General features: G+C 42.2%; 1 protein-coding gene across 5 annotated transcripts in view; it reads left to right on the top strand.

Annotated features, from left to right (window-relative positions):
• The window catches only part of emsy (EMSY transcriptional repressor, BRCA2 interacting), a 28,620-nt gene that overhangs the window by 4,735 nt on the left and 4,179 nt on the right, over positions 1-19,706 (top strand). For all 5 annotated transcript variants that reach the window (XM_085289788.1, XM_085289790.1, XM_085289787.1 and 2 more), the window contains 12 exons: positions 1,901-2,160; positions 2,235-2,478; positions 3,857-4,075; positions 4,349-4,495; positions 4,757-4,930; positions 5,002-5,138; positions 7,092-7,265; positions 12,535-12,745; positions 12,884-13,051; positions 15,416-15,571; positions 15,804-15,952; positions 18,301-18,873. In XM_085289788.1, the coding sequence (XP_085145914.1) occupies positions 1,901-2,160; positions 2,235-2,478; positions 3,857-4,075; positions 4,349-4,495; positions 4,757-4,930; positions 5,002-5,138; positions 7,092-7,265; positions 12,535-12,745; positions 12,884-13,051; positions 15,416-15,571; positions 15,804-15,952; positions 18,301-18,873 (2,612 nt within the window). The remainder of the gene's footprint in view (positions 1-1,900; positions 2,161-2,234; positions 2,479-3,856; positions 4,076-4,348; positions 4,496-4,756; positions 4,931-5,001; positions 5,139-7,091; positions 7,266-12,534; positions 12,746-12,883; positions 13,052-15,415; positions 15,572-15,803; positions 15,953-18,300; positions 18,874-19,706) is intronic.

The raw sequence follows: 19,706 nt of genomic DNA, 5'->3' as shown, positions 1-19,706 counted from the left end.
ACGAGTAAAGTAAGGGATTACTATTGCAAAAACGGTAATTAGATTACCGTTACTTTCCCGTAGGAACGCTGCGTTACTGCGTTACTAAAACCGTGATTTTTTGCGAGACTGTCTCACGACAGTGACGTAAGCGAGTGCGCCGTTAGTGACAACAGCTGTGTGCAGATCAACAATGGATCACATATCGATTGTGGGAGAGAGTATGAGCGTGCAGCGTTTAAAGTGTGGAAGCACTGACCTTACTTTGAGTTTGATTCCATAAAAAGTGACAAAAACATTAGCGTCCATCGTGCGTGGGAAGAAAACTTCTTTTTACAGCGAAAAAACCCCTAAACTTCCGAGCAAGCACCGAGTAGCTACGACGTGATGGGAAACTCACAGAGAAACTCGCGGATTCTTCAACTGACCGCGGCACACCTGCACCAGGGTAAACCTCCGCCTACCGGAGTCCTGCTTTACAGGTGAAAATAGAGCAACAGGACCGTATTTATTTTCTGCTGTGTTTTACTTGCATCTATTTGAAAGAGTGAGTGTAAACACACAAAATATTTTATTTTATGTGCTGGAATGTGTAGAAAATAGGTTTAAATGTTAAACTAATTTCTTCCAGTCAGAGAATGTTGCATATAATTAAATTTTTGCTTGATGCATAAAGTTAAAAGATTAAAACTGATAAAACAAGTTAAAAAAAGGGAATTTTCCATTTGATTACATTTTGTATGATGGATTATGTAGAAAAAGTAGAATTGGGCTGAAAGATCTATCACTTTATCACCTCTTCGGGTTGTAAATCGTGTTTTTAAAAAGTAACTAAGTAATTAATTACTTTTGAAAATAAGCAATCAGTAAAGTAACGGGATTACTTTTTTGGGGAAGTAATCAGTAATTAGTTACTGATTACTTTTTTCAAGTAACTTGACCAACACTGTTCTTTAGTGCTTTATTTCTTGTAACTGATGGCAGAGAGGTGCTGCACTTGAAATCACTTCTTTTGCATTTGAACGTGTTCAGACTTGAAAGAAATTTCCAGCCCTCCAGAAACAGTTTCTCATTTAAATGAGTGCCGATGTCTTTGAGTAAAATGTCTAAATAACTTTGAAGTAAATGTCATTTTATTGATGCGTTCTTTAACCTCGGAGTGGGATGTACTCTTCTTCAGCTTTCATGTTATGTTTTTATAATAGAGTTTGGAATTGAAGATAAGGAGGGAGAGACTGTGGTTTGTATATTTAAAAAAAGAAAAATCTACTGCTCAGCCTAAAGGGGGCACTGCGATGCTTGTCTGTTTGTTACAAGGTGATTTTAAACTGCTGTCTCTCTTAGCACCAGTGATTCACATACTCTCCCCACACTCCAGACTAAACTGGCTGGGAATGTGAGATCTGAGTTTCCTAAACATGGCGTCTGTTAGGACATGTTGGCTCAGGTTTGACAATCCCACCAGCATCTGCTGCCGATTAAACAGCTGGTAGAAACAATGTGTGACAGGAGAATGTAGCGCGGGAATGAGGCACCGGAAGACAGAGCATCTGTACATCATTAGAACTAAAGATGTAATTAAGAGGTTTTGATTTATGAATGAGTTAAGTTATAGAACTGTGTAGAAATTTGCAGATTAGGATTTTTACTGGTAGTTGTTAATTCATAATTTTTACCCCATAAACTTTCTTTTATTTTAGGGTTTAATGTTACATTTCTGTCACAAGCCAAGTACAGTCAGTGAAATAGACTGAATAACATTCTGCTGACTGATTTATTATTTAATCTCAGTCATCTTGTCTTGATCGCAGTTGGTACTTCTTGATTATCAGCAATTAAAAAGCAAAATCCTCAAGTGTATCCCTACTCAGTGATACAGTCTCAGTCATCCTTAATTTTTCCCGCTGATTTCGCCTTTCAGGTGTTAGTTGTTCCGATGAGGACGAGAAGCCTCGCAAGCGAAGGCGCACGAACTCGTCCAGCTCGTCTCCGGTGATGCTGAAAGAAGTTACTAAGGTGTCCCCGCCGGTATCCAAGAACATCACGGTGCCCGTGAGCGGCAGCCCCAAGATGAGCAGCATCATGCAGAGCATCGCCAACTCCTTACCGCCTCACCTGTCCCCCGTCAAGATCACCTTCACCAAGCCCACCATCCAGACGACCAGCACCACCACGCAGAAGGTGACAGTCGAACCCTACCTCGGCTCGTCTCTCTAGACGCTGCTTCTGAGTTTAAACGTCTCGTGTTTCAACAGGTGATCATCGTGACGACTTCCCCGAGTTCCAATTTCGTGCCCAACATCCTGTCCAAGTCCCACGCCCACAACAACGCCACCGCTGTGTCAAAGCTGGGGTCCACCTCTGTGCTGACCACACCCACACAAAAGCAGACGGTGGTTTTTCCAGCCAGCTCCAGCACTTCCACGAACCCCAACACCATCGCTGTGACCACAGTGGTCTCCTCCACACCATCAGCGGTCATGTCGACGGTCACACCGTGTAGGTTCCTCCTCTGTGCTCAGTTTTTCTGCCAGGTCCATCTTCAGACAAAACAAAAACGTGTGCTCCCAAAGGTGCCAAGAGAACAGCAGGGCTCAAAATAAATTAGTTAGTTAGTGAATCAAAAAAACACCAGATTATTCTCAATGATAATTATTCAGTTTGGTTGTACTGTTCCATGGCTCTGTGCCTTTAAACTCCAGTGCTTTGTAGGTTGGATTGCATGATACCACACATGAATTTAAAGCTGTATTATTAACTGTTTTGTCCACTTGGGGGCAGCAGAGAATAACAACTTAACATTTCAGCTAATTAAATTTATAAAAATAAATTTGAGTGAATAAATATGTCAAATATTAGGGTAAAGCAGTAAAACTCTGACTTCTTGATGACTCAGTTTATGTAGTTATTAATATAGCTGCTGATTTCATTTCTGTTCATTTACTACTCTAGCAGTAGAGTACTACTATTACTTGTTAGGGACGTACCTTATCTTTCCAGTACGAGCTGAAATCACTGGATCGGTTATATCAGTGGTGTCCAAGCCAGTGCCGGCCGGTGTCCTGCAGGTTTTACATGTGTCCTTGATCCATCGCAGCTGATTTAAATGGTTAAATTACCTCCTCAACATCTCTTGAAGTTCTCCAGAGACCTGGCAATGAACTAATCATTGGATTTGGGTGTGCTGACCCAGGGTAATATCTAAAACCTGCAGGACACTGGCCCTCGAGGCCTGGAGCTGGCCAAGCCTGGGTTATATAATCTGATACGATCCATCATCTTCTAGAAGCAAGTCTTTCCATTCAGAAACATTATTTAAAAGCGGTCACCAGGACTTTCAAACTGCACATATAGATCTACAAAATCTGATTTAAAAAATCCTTAAAAAGTTTCCACCTTGCACCAAAAGTTATTTTTACCACCATCCTTGCTTTTGGCAAATTATCCAATTGAATTCTTCGAGTGTCTTCCACCTTTCATGGTGTATCTGGCCTTAATTGCTTAATGTCAGCATGCCATAAAGACTCAAAACTGTCATGTTATCAACAGCTTAGTTGCTCAAGAGAGGGAAAAAGGCAGTATTAGTATAAGTGGATAGACATGACAAAGTAATATTAAGTTAACCTTTGTAAAATAGTTTTTTGTGAAAACACATTAAAATAATGTTAATGATACTTTACTGATTAAAATGATTTTGAGTCATTAGTGTAAAAAGATTTAAGCTCGTGGGTTTTAATATGATTTTAACCAGATAATCTCTCTTAAATGTTCAATCTTCTAGTTTTGCAAACATAACATTAGACATGAGGGGGAGGAACCTTCTCTGGGACGTCACCTGTTAGGTTTTGTATCTTACCGTCAAAGTTGTCGGTTGCAGGTGGAGTTTCAGCTGGAGTGAAGGTCTCTACAGCCAGACTTCCTTCACCGAAGACACTAATGGCCTCACCCACTCAGATCCTGGCCCAGTTCCCCAAACAACAGTCACCCAAACAGCTGCAGCAGAGCTCGCCTTTAGGAGCGTCCAACGTCGGTCAGACCCAGACCACCACCTCCTCACCGGGAGCCAAGCCCACCATTCAGATCAAACAAGAGTCCGGTAACCATGACGAGCCTTTATTGTGTGTTTGTGTTTCAGTTCTGTCATTTTATTTCATTTTAACCACGTGCTGTTTGCAATACCTGTATTATATCTATTTCACAAAATAAGCTCATATCTTTTTTTTTTTTTTGCCTTTTGCTGGTGGTTAACCATTTTCTTTCATATGACGCACAGCTGTTTGAAAAGAAACAAAGCACGACAGTGAATCTGTTTAGAAAGTGAATATCGTGATACGACCGCACTGTTTGTTAATGTGTGGTTTGTGTGCAGGGGTGAAGATCATCACTCAGCAGGTGCAGCCCAGCAAAATCCTGCCCAAGCCTTCGGCGGCTTTGTCCAGCAGCAGCTCTTCTCCCATCATGGTTGTCAGTAGCAACGGAGCCATCATGACCACAAAGCTGGTCACTCAGCCCACAGGTGAGTGGGGGCGAGGGGATCAAAAACTCCACATCTGATCCAGGAAAGGAGAGATCGCGTGTAACTTAAAGGTCGTCTTTGTGACCAGAGTAAAACTGTAATGACACCTGTGACTCTTTGTCATTCAGATTTAATCATAGACTATTTAAACGGTGTTAATTATCTCACCGGTAATGTGGCAGCTTAATTTAATCCTCGATGGAGACGCTCCTGTCGATATCTTTAAGGTGGACAACAGTAATTCTGTATTCCTTCGTGTAGCTACCCAGACCACCTACACGAGACCCACTGTTAGTCCCAACATCGGGGCCAGAATATCAGCCTCCAGTGGCGGGACCACTTACGTCAAGACCACCAGCGGCAGCATCATCACCGTGGTGCCCAAGTCTCTGGCCACTCTGGGAGGAAAGATCATCAGCAGCAACATCGTGTCCGGTGAGTCAGAGGGAGGTCTAGAGCGCTTCTACGTTCAGTGCAAGTTTCTCATCAGTTCTCGTCCGCTGCAGGCACGACGACTAAGATCACCACCATCCCCATGACCTCCAAGCCCAACGTCATCGTGGTGCAGAAAACCACGGGCAAAGGAGCGACCATCCAGGGACTGCCCGGCAAGAATGTGGTCACCACGCTGTTAAATGCTGGGGTCAGTTGATGAGCGTGATAGCATTCTCACACGTGCGCTAAACTCATAGGAGCAGTTAACCTTTTTTTTTTTTTTTTTTATACAAGAGAGAAAGATTAGTCTGTCTGTCTAGAGCTTAATTCAACATTATGTAATATTTAATATCAATAATATAAAATGCTTGTGTAACCAACATATGAGGTGTAGTGCAGAACTGGTTATTGGGGAAATCATGCGGACTTCCCGGCTGTAATTAGTTTGTGTTTGCTTTCAAAATATTAAGCCTGCTGTGTTTTTACCTCATTATTTATAAAGTCTTTGACAGATTTAACTTTATTAATTCAGGGGAATTTTCAGGAAATCCCTCATCATGTTCACATATTTACACCTGACAGCTGACCACAGCCTGATCCCCGGGCCCACCAGTTCACTGCTTCTTTCACTTTCACCACTCAGATTTACAAGCCCAGTTCTTTACTTTAAGTCACTGCGTCCTGCTTCAGATTCAGATATTGTAGCAAAGCTAGCTTGCTTTTGCTCTACCTAAATAGTTTATGAAGAATGTGAGTAGACGTGTCAGTTATATGGTTTAAGTGTGTGTCTTATGATGCATTGTCAAAATGCAAAGATCTGCGACCACAGGAAGAATAGCTGCTGCGTTTCTGCAGCTAATGGTGATCTTCAGAAACTAAACCTCTATTAGACATCTTTAGCCACTTTGGTCATTGTACTGGATAACTCGAGAACAAGGCAAAGTAGGATTTTCAAAACAGTACCATAGGTGTGTCGTCTAAAAATGGCTGATGAGTTTGAATTTCTGTGACCTCAACCTCAAGGTGAAGGTTAGAGGTCAATATTTCTGAAAATGTAACGACCATTGTAATTATTTCAGATGTTTTATATCAGCGGTCCCCAACCCTGGGCCACGGGCCGGTACCGGACCATGAGCTGTTTGGTACCAGCCGCGAGAGTTGAGGCTTGGGTGTGAAGTTTATGGTTTTCAGGGTTTTTATCATTAACTCGGTTTCTCTGGGTCTTTTCCCGTGTTGTAGTTTTGCGTCTTATTTTGAAAGAAATATTTGCGCGTTACCATAGCGACCAGAGACCATTAAGGGGCAGAGAGGAGGATGTTACTCTCAATGTTATTGGGGCATTTCAGGAGGACGCTGTTACACAATTACACAGTGAATTTGCGTTTATTATTATATTTACAAAATACCACAGTTTTTGCCTTGGTCGTGTCATTTTATTTTGTTGTAATTATCCGCGACACATATGAAAGACAGTGGTTCCTGGCCTTTTGGCTGCTGCCTTGTTGGTCTTTTGAAGTTACCCATGTGTAACGTTAACTAACGCTAGCAATGGTTGAATGGCTGCAATCCTTAGACGGACAAATCTGTCATGGGAAAAATTTGAATTTCAGTCACCAAGTCAGAAGTACAAACTTTTTGTATGGGCTGTGCTCACAACAGGTCATGTTATTTGTCAGAAAACTGCAAAAAAAAAACAAACATCAACAGGCAACGAACAGTCGGGAGGTTCAGTGTTTGAACAGCTGCCTATGGCTGCCCTGCTAATGTTAAACCTCATCCAAGTACATGAGTTCTAAAAGAAATTTCAACCCCTGTACAGTTATTGTGAAGGGGGAACCTATCTATAGAGACCAAAAAACATGTTTTTGTGCGTGACTGTAAACAGTTTGATCTTTAAAGTTGGGAATTGTAATGTGGGAGTCTATGGGGATTGACTCAGTGGTGAAATTAGTGGAAACGGTGGGGGAGGTTGGAAGTCTATAGTTCCCACCAGATTTGGTCAGTGAGTATGGGTTCCCACAAATTTATGTTTTAAATTAGGTTTCTTGCAATTCGTGCTTCTTTTTCTTTTATTCAGTTTTATTCGTTTTTTTGTTTTGTTTTGTTTTTAATTTGAATTTGGCTAAAAAGAATCCTAATGAGCTTGCTGCGTATGCTGCAGGGGGAAAAGGGCCTTCAGGCAGTTCAGGGGACCAAACCTGCAATCATCACCGCCTCCAGACCCATCACTAAAATGATCGTCACCCAGCCCAAAGGCATGAGCTCCGGGTCCCAGGCCACCGCCACCAAAATCATCCCGACCAAGATCGTTTACGGGCAGCAGGGCAAGACGCAGGTGAGACGTGTTGGGTTTTTTTTTCCACCATATTTGTTTAATAAAATGTAAATATCATCATTACAAACTGGTTGACCGCAGCCCGCTGAGGTTATCACATGACAAACATCGGGTGGATAATCATGTGACCTTTTGACTGACAAGTAACCGCAAGGGTCATGTGATATAAGTGCAGGAAGAGCCATGTTTATCTTAAGAGTAATGGGTATGGGTTTCTTCCTCTGAAAATGGGAACAGATCTGCTCAAGAAGGAGAAGAGTGCTTTTCATGGAGCTCAGTAGGTCAGTCACCTGCGCTGGATGTTTCCAGAGAAGTGAGATGTGGTTATTTAAAATCAATGTACAGCTACTTAAGCAGAAGGGGAAAAAATCCCCTTGTTCTATAGGCAGATGTATAGCAGGAGCTTTAACACTTACCTTTCCTGTTTCTCCCTCAACTTCCCCTTATCACACAGAGCTGAATGCTGTGGTAGTTATTTGATCTGCTGCTGTTGGTCAAACAGCTGCAGACTGCATTGTGACATGATCATGTTTCTGGCCTGCTGTATTATACCTGCATTAGCCAATTGTCTGAGCACAGCAACGAGCTGTAACCACAACACTGACATGTTATCGCCCTTAAGTTGATCGTGTTATCAAAAGGGATACGTGTCTGGACATCAAGCACACACAGAGAAACAGGGAGGCAGATGCGTCAGTTGAAAGATGTGACCCACAAATTGTGTCCACTGATTTTTTTTTTCCCCACAGTAATTAAAAACCTTTCGATGTTTCATTACTTTTTTCACCAAGAACATACTTATGGGCCACTTTAATAGGTACACTTGTTCTATTGCTTTTTAGTGGACATCTCTAATCATCCAGTCAGACGGCAGCAACTCAGTGCATGTAGGGATGTGGTTTAAATTGAGCATCAGACTGAGGAAGACAAGTGATTTAAGTGACATGATTGTCAGTGCCAGATGGGCTCATCTGAGCAGTCCATAAACTGCTGATCTACTTGGATTCTCTTGGAAAAAGAGAACATATCTTGTCAGTGGCCGTGCCTTGTTGAGGTCAGAGGTCTGTGGAGAATGGCCAGACTGCTTCAGGCTGATAGGAAGGCAACAGTTACTCAAATAATCAGTTGTTACAAACAAGGTATGCAGAAGAGCAGGTGGGCTACAGCAGCAGAAGATCACCTGACATCTGAAAACAGAAAATTCAGGTTACAGTTCGCACAGGCTCAGCAAAATTGGACAGTACACAATTGGAAAAACATTGCCTGGTCTCAATTTCTGCTGCAATTTGGATTGTAGGGTCAGAATTTATTGGGCAGTACACAAATAACATTAAAGCATGGTTAAGTCCCACTTTCTATCAAAGGCTCAGAGCTGCTCTTGATGCTGGTGTAATGCTGTGGGGGGGTCAGACTTTCTGCTGAACATTTTGAACACCACAGCCTGAGTGTTGTTGCGTCCAGCAGGATGTCACAAAGCTCAGATCATCTTGTTTCTTGAACATGACAATGAGTTCACTGTCCTCAAATGGCCTCCACAGTCACCAGATTTCACTCCACTAGAGAACCTTTGGGATCTGGTGCAGCAGGATGTGCAGCAACTGTGTGATGCTGTCATGCCAATATGGACCATTATCTCCGAGGGAGCAACTTGTTGAATCTGTGTGTAATGTGACTTTAGCTGAGCCTGAATTCAAACTGGAGGTTGTAAAAGCCAAAACAGTGAGCTGAAAGAGGCTAAAGCTCACCAGAGGGGAACTGCAGAGTGAGGTGACACAGGTATTGTGGCCAGTGGACTTTTTGTATTTTGTATGCTATTAGTATCTCCTGAGCTCTAATTTGTTTTTTGCCACTGTCGTTGACCTCTTTCAGTTCCTAGGGGGGTTTTATTTTGTCTATTTTTGAAAACTTCTGGAGAAATTCTTAGATTTCTGACAGATGTTAAATGACTAGCGAAAGCATATATAGTAATTTAAGAAGAAACACCCACAAAAAGGTTGTTCAGACTAAAGCCTGCAGCCTCCGCCTGATATTTTAAGACCTTTTGGGGGAATTTGAATTCAAGATAAAATTGTCAGAAATATTCTGAGAGGGTAAGTCCCACTACGCTGGTTTCCAGGTCGTTTTGTGCTGCAAACACACAAAGTTAGAGTGAAGGGTTAATGAAAACACGAGCTGTCAGCCACACAGTGTTAAAAATATCTCTCTAATAACAAAAACATAAATCACAAGTTCTGCAGATTTTTTTTCTTTGTCTTTTTCAGATTGATTCACAAATACTTTGTCATTGTTTCAATATCAGACTTCTCAAAAAAAAGGTCTAAATTCAGAATTCAAGGTTCGTTTTTAGTCATCGAGGGGAAACTGTGGTCAGTGAGTAATGAGTACTGTAGTTACCGAGTTAAACACCCACAGTGCTAATCTGCTGTGCAGTTGGAGTGAAACCACTAATTGCCACATTTTCTTAACTGGCTTAAATACCAGCGTCTCTTTTCTCTTTTCCAGTGACGAACATGACACCTGTTTACCAAAGTTTGTTTCCAGTTTCTGTAATATTTAAACTGTTTTTCTCAAGCAGTCAGTTTCGACGTTTATGACCTAGTTACTCAGCAGCCGCTGAAGCAGACGGAAAAATGACTCAGCTAATGTCAGCGTTCATGAGTAAGAAACTCGTAGTCTAAATAACGTCTTCCGACTAACTCCGCTGTAAAATGTTTGATAAGAAGCAACTTGCTGCCTCCGATAAGCCGTCTGACTCGAGGCAAAGCTGTGCTTTATTTATAAAGTGAACTTTATTGTGTCACTAACGACAAATTAGCCTTATGGGACATTTAAGAGCTGCACGCTCTCTGGGTTTTTTGTTAAATTGTTTTTTATCAGGCCTCGCCATCAGATATTTTATGTTATTGTTTATTTGCAAAAAAAGTTTTTAGAATTTCTCTTTTCTTGAGGGGGGATCCCCCAAACATTAAGCTGGCTATGGAGGCTGTTATTAGCCCACTACATAAAATAGCCACTTCATTGTCATTCAGAACAGACTCTTTAGATGGTGCACATATTTTGGAACATTTTACTCGCCATTGGACTACACAACACAAATAAATCTGAAGTATAAAAAAATTAAAAAAGAATCTACTATATCTTTATACATGTTATTATTATTATTATCCTTAACCAGGGTTACACTTGTAACAACAGCCGAGAAGCCTTAGAAGAACTGTAAAGATGAGGATGGCTTGACCAATGGTGCACTCGCTGGTGTAGCCATCTCTTGTTACCATTAAGAGGGAAGGAAGCACTTCCTGGCAGCAGCAACAGTGTGTCTGCACATAAGCAGTGAGAGTTGCACCCACACAGTTGTGTTTCTCCATTTGTGCACACAGTAAACTATGTTAAAGGTGGCCAGTTTTATTCTCATGCCAATCCGTCTCCGTTTCTCTGCACCGGTTCAAGGAAATCCTGTCCTCTGTGTTTAGTTTTGTAATAAAACTGCAAAGGAGTCTCCCTTTTAATGAGAGAATATAAATGACAGGATTCTTCCAGGAGGGCTATCCCTGGTAGATGTTGTGCGTGTGTGATGCATCTGGTGCTCACGTATGATGATGTGGTTCCAAGGCCAGCTTTAAGGGAAAAACGTAAACACCACGATGCAAAGATTTGAATCAGTTTAACAGGTTGTGGTGGATTTGTGGGTTCCTTTCACCTGGGAGATTGGAATTTATGTCCCGTCAAAAAGCACCGAAAAGTCAGGTTTGACTTATTTTATTTCAATTAGTCTAGTTTTAGTTTTCAGAAATCTACCTTTTCAAAAATAACTCAAGGCTGTCTCGTCTGCGGTCTACTACATGACACAACTGCTTTGCCTACATTATCACATTAGTTGTGCATTATTTTGAGGCCATATTAAGGGGAAGTAGTATTCTTCCTGGAACATGCAAAGCTATGACATAACTTGAGCCTTTTGTAATAAGAACCCATGAAAAGCATTAATAATGACGTCGTAGGAACAACGCCTAACACGTCAGATCTTGCGCACAAATCTTTACACAATTGTGACGCAGCAGATTTGCAGATTGGGCCTATGGTTCCTGAATGCTACTGAGGAACCACTGAGTCACTGTGTACTTAACCTAATTTTCCATTTCCCACAGAGAGGCAAATTCTATATCATTTATAAAAGTTCAGCCGAAGGTGACTCTGTTCAAACAGATGCCAGACAGTGGGAGTTATTACAGTGTAACATATAAAGAAAAGGAGCCCTGACGGGTTCAGTCAGGTGAAGCTCACTGATGGTGTGCGAGGATGGTGGCAAGCAAGCTAGAGACGCTCGTGGAAGCAAAACATCCCTGATCGAATGTTGTCTTACGTAAAAAAACAAAAAAAAACAAAAAAAGGGCGATCATGGTTCAAGAGTTGGTAGTTCGTCTTGTAATCGGAAGGTTGCCGGTTCGAGCCCCGGCTCGGACAGTCTCGGTCGTTGTGTCCGTGTGCAAGACACTTCACCTACCGCCTACTGGTGTTGGCCAGAGGGGCCGATGGCGCGATATGGCAGCCTCGCTTCTGTCAGTCTGCCCCAGGGCAGCTGTGGCTACAACTGTAGCTTGCCTTCACCAGTGTGTGAATGAATCATGGAATTGTAAAGCGCTTTGAGGGTCTCAAAAAGCGCTGTATAAATGCAATCCATTATTATTATTATTATTATTATTATTATTATTAAAAAACAGAAAAACTGCGTAAAAGCGTTTGATTAGGGCGATGGAGGCAGTTACATCCCAGTAAGGCTTAGTGCAAAGCAGAACACATCCCACACAACAGCAGCCAAGAAATCACAGGCGTCATGATGCAAAAATGGCATCAAAAGTGCTCTTGTGTTACAATAAAGTAAAAAGAAGAAGTGATAACAAGCCAGGTGATAAAGAGGTTGTTTAGTGCAGATCAATAAAAATGTGTGTCGACATTCTGGTTTGACCTTTGATGTGTTATTGATATAAAAAAGTGAGTGAAAAGATTGTAAAATGTTAACATTGAAAGACTCGTTGTGACCGACTGCGTGGAGGAAGAGAGAGAGATGGAAAGAAAGATGGAAAGTAGTGGAAGTCTGAACGGATATTGAAACATCTGGCCTGCCACAACAGGAGGTTACAGAGGCAAACGCTTGCTTTCAGGCTTGTGTTTTCACTCATTAGGACTATAGTTCCTTATCAAGTATAATGAGGAGCATACACCAGTCAACAGCTTTCAGGACACTGTATGCTCCTCTGGTTTCCTGCAGGTTCTCATCAAACCGAAGCCGGTCTTCCAGACAGCGGTGGTGAGCGAGCAGACCCGGCAGCTGGTCACTGAGACGCTGCAGCAGGTGACCCGCTCCGCCGAACTGAGTCAGGGTCAGACCCCAGGCCAGGACGGGGCCACAAAGGATGATGCCGGCAGCCTCGCAGAGGCCAGCAGCTTAGTCAGCGAGGCTTCCCAGGGCAGCGCTCAAGGTATGCCTCCCTTTACTTTTCCCATGACGCAGAGATTGGAGATAAACTACTGCTTCTGTGGTGTTTGCCTCAGGATTGTTGACTGAAATGTGATGTGTAACCGCTGGTTTAAAAAAACAAAAACTGTCCACTCCTCAGAAGCGCAGCCTGTAGTGCACGTGGTGTCCTCCAGAGAGCAGGATTGGACTGAGCAGGAAGTAGCTGTGGAGTCCAGCCCCACCATCATCTACCAGGAGGTATCTGGCGGGGAATCCCAGTCGGCCACTTCCACCATAAAAGCTCTTCTTGAACTTCAGCAGATATCAGGTGAGCCATCACGTCACAGAAAAAGCTGCAGGTGTCACAGGAAGAGGAGAGGAGAGGTGGGGGTTTACCACCAGTGCACATGCTGATTCAGCAGAGTTCAGAGGAGCTCGAAAAAAACAGCTCGAATGCTTCAGCTTCATCAGAAATACAAACACAGGAGGTGTTCGCCTCAAGTGTCAAACTAATTTTCAACACATTCCTGAAACTGCTGAAGCACGAAGAGCTGCTGGCCAACAGTAATTATGCATTTCGTGCTCGAGGCTTTGCTTAGATACTGAGCTCATTGGATGGTAGACCTGTGGAACAGGACTGATGTAAGCAAATGCAAAGGTAAAGGTTTCCCATGGAATATTTGAAGGTGGGAATTTTTTTAAAATATTTAAATACTCACATTAGCGGCACCGCGGAGCAGCCGATAGCATTTATCTGGCTGTGAGTGAAAATTCCCAAAGAGGTAATTGCTGTTTAGTGCGCAAAACCTGATCCATAATGAAGGTAATACCCAGTGCTGTCTGTAAAACTCTTTAGAGCGTTAATACTCAAAATACATAAATTTTTATAAAGCTGTCATGAACTGGAGACAACGAGCTTTTTGTATGTTTTTAAAATGAGATCACATTAACGAAATGAGGTCCAAATTATCGGCAAAGAAGTAACCTTAATCTAACCTAACCCTGTGTTTGGATGATGTCTTGTTTTTTTTGGGGTGGGGGGGGTGTTTTTTTAGACCTCGGAGGGTTAAAGGCATCTGTTTTAGGTCATAGTATCATATTTGAGTTTATAGAGTATATTTCTGCAGCATAGCGGTCCAAAAACTGCCGTACTCGTCGCTCTGGTGCTCAATTTATCGTTAATATTGGTCTCACATATTCATTTATCCCAATTCTGGTTTTACTTTGCAGTTTGTTTGGATTTTTTTTTTAAGAGGAGACAGTGTAACTCAACACTTCCTGCACATATGTTTCAAATTAAAAGCCCAGCAGCTCAGGGGTATAATCCCCCAATTTGCTTTTTTTTTTTTTTTTTCGTCTGTATGCACATTAAAAGTGCTTTATGGAGTTTTAATTGTATATATCTCTGAGATCTAATATAACTTCCCTGTTACGAAAAAAAACCTGAGATGTGATTCACAGAAAAAACACAGATATTTATCGTAATTATTTTGTTGTTGTTTCCCCCCGATTCTGCCAGGAAAGCAGATCTTCCTTATTATAAGAAACGGTTTTAATTTGTTCCAGCTGTTCCAAAACCGATGTGGCAGTCAACCTTTACTTACTTTTGAAACGCTTAAGTGAAATGCACGTTCATGGAGCCTCCACGGTTTTTAGCTAGTCAGCAAAAAGAGTTGCACACCACCGAGTAAAGAAACTATTGTGCTTTGATTACGTTTCTATAAAAAGGGTTTCCACACAGTCAACTTAACCTGTTTTACAAGATGCCTGTTTGCGGTTCAGCGACTTTCTGTAGTTTCCTGTCCACGCCTCCGTGTTAGCTTGGATTCAACAATCAAAACACAAATTATATCTGTGATAACAAAGAGCTTCTCGTGGCAAATGGTACACCAGACCTCAAAGGTGTATCATATCATGAACATGCTATTTACAATGTTATCATTGGGTTTTTTAGGGGTTTTTCTTTTGTTTTTTTGCATTTCTACGGAAACAAGACTGCCTCCCAGCTTTATTAGCAGTTATAAGTTTCTCCACCTGTGACTTTGCAAACAGGTAACCAGTGCGCTGGAACTTTCGCCCACTCGCTGCTCACTTCTTCCAGGTTAAGAGTGAAGGGGAGAATCACTACATGCCGCAGACACAGATGTTAAACACACTGCTGTTATGAAGTTATGCGTCAAAATGTGTTTTAGCCAATTTAAAAGTGTCAGTTTGAGTGTAGGCTGTATTTTGTGGTGCTTAGCAGCTCTCTCAGCAAGTCTAAATATAGCCTACAGTTAGTCAAGCTAACACTTGCTTTATCTGCTTTAGTGTTACTAAACTATGCTATTTACTGAGACGCTCGAGCCAAATAAGTCAAGCAGCTGGTCTGCACCACTGAAATCTGGATTATGCAGGCAAACAGAACTTTCCGTTCAAGTGTCAAAAACAAAAATCAGCTGGATTTAAAACTAAGGTGATTGCTCAGAGAGAAAGTTGGCGCTCTAACCCCGGCGTATACAGGCATGGTGCCAAAAAACCCTGAAACTTTAAATGCACATTTATAGGAACAGTTTCTGTCTGCTAGCCCTCGCTCGGGCCTAACGTCGAGCACAAGTTGGAAATAATCAGATGAAGTTAACAGTGAATATGAGCTGTAAACATGACTGAATTGGTAAATGATGCTGAATTTCACTGTTGTTCGTCTTGACAGTGAAGGAAAAGGGAGAATCCAAACCCAGGCAGCACACCATCGACCTTAGCCAGATGGCTGTGCCCATCCAGTTGGCCCAGGAGAAGAAGCCCAGCCCTGAATCCCCCAAACCCTCTACCTCAGAGGCTGAACCCACCGCTGAATACGTCGCAGGAGGTAGTCCTCTCCATCATGCTTCATATTCAGCACTTTGCAGTTCCTGTTTTTGGTGCCAGTCATGATTTCAGTGGAATGAAATACAGTTCAAACTAAAACCTCGCAGTGGGCAGCTTGTGAAACATGGTTCTCCTTTTTAGGTCATTTAGTGACGGAAGCTGAAGTGTGTGTGTGAAACCCACTACTACTTTTAATACCTCATCATCTGACAGAATGACTAATTTCACTGCAGGAAAAGCCACCAGAGTGGGAGTGCCCTCGCAGGATGAAGAGGTGGTTATGTCCTCCAGTCAGCAGCTGGGGAAGCCATATAAAACAAGCACAGTTGCTGTGGTAACCAAACCTGCTGCTGTCTCCTCTGCGGCTCCAGCGTCACACGTGGTGAGGGTTGGACTTTGGTCTTAAGGGTACAAAATAAATATCAATGTATAAATGTGTTGCAGAGAAACGGGTCAAATCTTGTGTCATTTGTTCTACAAATATATCTGAGCTCCTCTCCGATCCACAGAAAACTGGTGTAAACTGCTTTCACGGGAACGGTTTCTCTGCGTGAAAGTAGTAGTTTCAATGCAAACCTTTCATCTGGTTTGGTGGATTACCACCGGAGACAAAATGCTTCCTGGGAATTTTTCTCTTGTTCTTTGTGAAAGCATGGCAGTGCAGTTTTTTTTCTTATTTATATTGCAGTTATTGTCTTGGTTTCCATGTTTGTTTGTTTTTTTTAAACAATTGTTTGGTGTCAGAGGACAGAAACCGAGAGCAAGTTGCCACAAAGTGCAGCGTCTTCAGCTTTTGAAAAAGTATAAAAACAAACAGTTGAGTTTGATGGGTTTTTTAATGTTGCACAGAGAACCTTTTAAATTAAATAAACATCCCCTTTATGGACTTCCTGTGAAAATCTAATTAATCCACGTGATTCAGTAGCTTGTAGGTCCACCTTTAGCAGCAATAACATGAGTTGCTGTTTTCTGTACGACTTCTATCAGTGCGTTACTTTGTCTCACATCGTTGTGGAGAAATTTGGCCCACTCTTCTTTACAAAGTTGCTTCAGTTCACTGATCATTCAGTTGTGCACAGCTCTCTTAAGGTTCTGCCACAGCTTTACCATCAGATTGAGGTCTGGACTTTGTCTTGTAGATTTCCTGCTGTGCTTGGAATCACGGTCCTGTTACATGATCCAAGCTTGAAGTGTCAAACAGATGGCTTCATGCATACCTTACTCAGTGGCTGCAAGGTGCCCAGGTCCTGTGGCTGTGAAACAAACCCAAATCAATAAGCCATCCTCTGCCGTGCTGACAGTTGGTATGCAGTGTTTGTGCTGATGTGCAGCGTCTGTTTTTCCGCAAACACGGTGCTATGGATTATGGCCAAACATCTCCACATCAGTCTTGTCTCTCCACAGGACATTGGCCCATCTATGCATAATGTGTATGAACATTCCACGCACAAATTAATAGGGGTGGGGGAAAAAATCGATACTGTGTAGTATTGTGATATTTTGTTTGCTAATAATGTATCGATACAGGGACAGCAGAAATCGATATTTTGTTACAAAAAAGTTTTTGTGGACTGGAACTGACTTCAGAGCATTTGGATCAGCTCTTTTTTTCTGAGCAAGAATCCTGACATTCCTTCACTGTCCAAATGTGTTTAACTTTTTTTTTGGCAGCAATAAACATGACAGTTTACTTATTTTAATTTAAGACATGTTTTATTTAAATTAAGTTTAAAACTTTTTTATTTAATGTAAAATTATATTTTGTTTTAATTTACTGTCAAATTCTTCAGTTGCTGAATGGGCTGCATAGTTATCATAAATTGCATAGTTCAGAATAGCTATAATTGTACCAGATGGATGCATTCAGTTAAGTTGGACTAGACTGTAATACAAACCGTTCAGTTTGTCAACAATAAAACTGACTGAAATGAGAGAAAGACTGAGTGTGAGACTTTGATATTAGATAAAATGAATATTGATAAAGTTTACCTTTATGTACAGAATCTGAATATCGCAAAATATTTTTAAAAATTGCAATAATATCGTATCGTGCGTTAAGTATCGTGATAATATCGCATCGTGGGATATATGGTGATTCCCACCTCTACAAATTAATGATTTATCAATATTCTTGTGCCTAATCTTTAAAATCAACTTAAAAACACTCATTAATATTAGTATCGTCTTTTGGTCACTACTTACGGTTTTCAGAAAACACTGTAAGCCATAAAATGCTCAGTTAGTTAATTGACATATTCCAATATTGCTCTTATCTTAAAAAAAAATCGTATCTGTCCTCCTGTGCGTGGAAAATAACAGCCCTACTTCATCCAAGACCTCGGAAAACATTTTCCGGATTAGTTTATGGGCTCAGTTGCTACTTTCAAGCCTTTTTGAATGCAACATGAATGAATTTAGTAAATGGGTTAGGTTCTCGTTAGCCTCCAGAGGAATGATACAGCAGGGAACGCTTTAGGGCGGGTCTACCTTTTGATTGTCAGGTCACTATGTATCAGTGCACAGTGCTCCTCGTTTCTCAGTCAGAGCCACACTTCAATGGTGCATCTTGTTTCAAAAAGTCAAGATGGAAAAAACAATACAGCGCAAATCAATTGGATGAGCAATGGCTACGTCCATCTTTCTGTACAGTCTTTTCTCCATAAAATTCTCCTGTGTCGTATTTTTGTCCTGCTGACCGTTAACAGCGTCATGTATGTGTCTTTTTTCCAGCACTCTGACAGTCATGGTAAACCTGAGGCTGTATTAGAGGCGGGAGAGTTGGAAGGAGACACTTTGGACCCCCAGACAGGCTTGTTCTACCGCTCCACCCAACCAGCTTCAGAACCCACCAAGCAACCCGCCCACTCTGCAAGCGCTCAGCCGCCGCCTTTGAGCCAGGCTGAGGCCGAGCAGAGCCGGCACCCTTCCACCTCCACGTCCACCCAGCAGACGCCACCGCAGCTGCAGAGCAAACCTCAGATCAGCCAGCCTTCCTCTTCCTCCACCACCTTCCCTTCTACTCCTCTTCTGACTAAGAAAATCCCCAAGCTACGAGAGCAGAGTCAGCCCAAACCCCAAACATTAACCCAGAGCCCTAAAGACAGACCTGTGAGCGCACCGACCCCAGCCGGGGCCAAGGCCGCCACTCCGAGCACGCCAACCAAGCCCATGTTGACGCCACAGCTCCCGAAGCTCCAGCAGGCCCCCACATCCCACCACCGGCCCCTGCACACCTCAATGTCCCACCCTCCTCCGCTGCAGGCACACCACCCCGTCAGCACCGACAAAACCGCCTCCAGCCAGGTGAGTGGATTTTACACCTGCTCACCAGGAGTAAATTTCCAGAGGCAGCTGATGCCCACAGCTTCTCTCTTTTATTTTGTCATGATGACTTCCTGTTAAGTCACCTGATAAAACCTGTCGAGGGTGACACGTGAGTGGATTTTCACTTCTGTCCCGATCCACGACCACAAACACATACATCCAGTCCCATGACTAGGAGATAAAAGGGAGAGGCCTACACCCAGCCTCCCCTTTTTATCTCCCACTCTCCCAGGGGGCGATATCAATTTGAGTGACACCTTATGTTTATCAAAAGAGATCAGCTGCATTTTGCTGCTCAGTGCATTAAATAACTGCTGTACATCTATTAAAAACGGTGAGCAGTATTTCAATAACATCACTGTAGAGCACCGATGGAAAATGTGGGTCAGGGCCCAGAATGAAGCCTTCAAAGCCCGCTTTCTCTATTTTAATTGCATGGTGTCGTTGTAATCCAATACAAGAATAGAAGTGAATTCAAAGTTCAAACTGAGGTAATTTAAATGCTGAACATCACTAAACAATGTGACATACTTTCATTATTAATGAAAACCCAACGTGTGGTTTTGTAGATGTTAATGTGGAGGTGTGAATCTAGTAAAGAAAGGGAATGTGCTTTTTATATCATGTGTAAACTTCCTGTTCATTTCTAAGTAGTTATAAAAATGACACATTATGAAGTTAAATGTGGCAAAGGGTGTATTTAACTTTTGGCTCATGGTTTTGGCCCGTGAATTAAAACGAGTTTGACACCGTTCCTCTAGACATGTTCAAAATTCCAACTTGGATTATTGTTCTTAAAAGCTTCCCTGAGT

Source organism: Mchenga conophoros, linkage group LG10 (assembly GCF_057382185.1).
Source record: "Mchenga conophoros isolate Kocher_MC1m ecotype Shallow Benthic linkage group LG10, M_conophoros_male_GT1.1, whole genome shotgun sequence".
Classification (NCBI taxonomy): domain Eukaryota; kingdom Metazoa; phylum Chordata; class Actinopteri; order Cichliformes; family Cichlidae; genus Mchenga; species Mchenga conophoros.
Note: the sequence above shows the minus strand (reverse complement) of the source record. Positions and strands in the feature narration are given on the sequence as shown.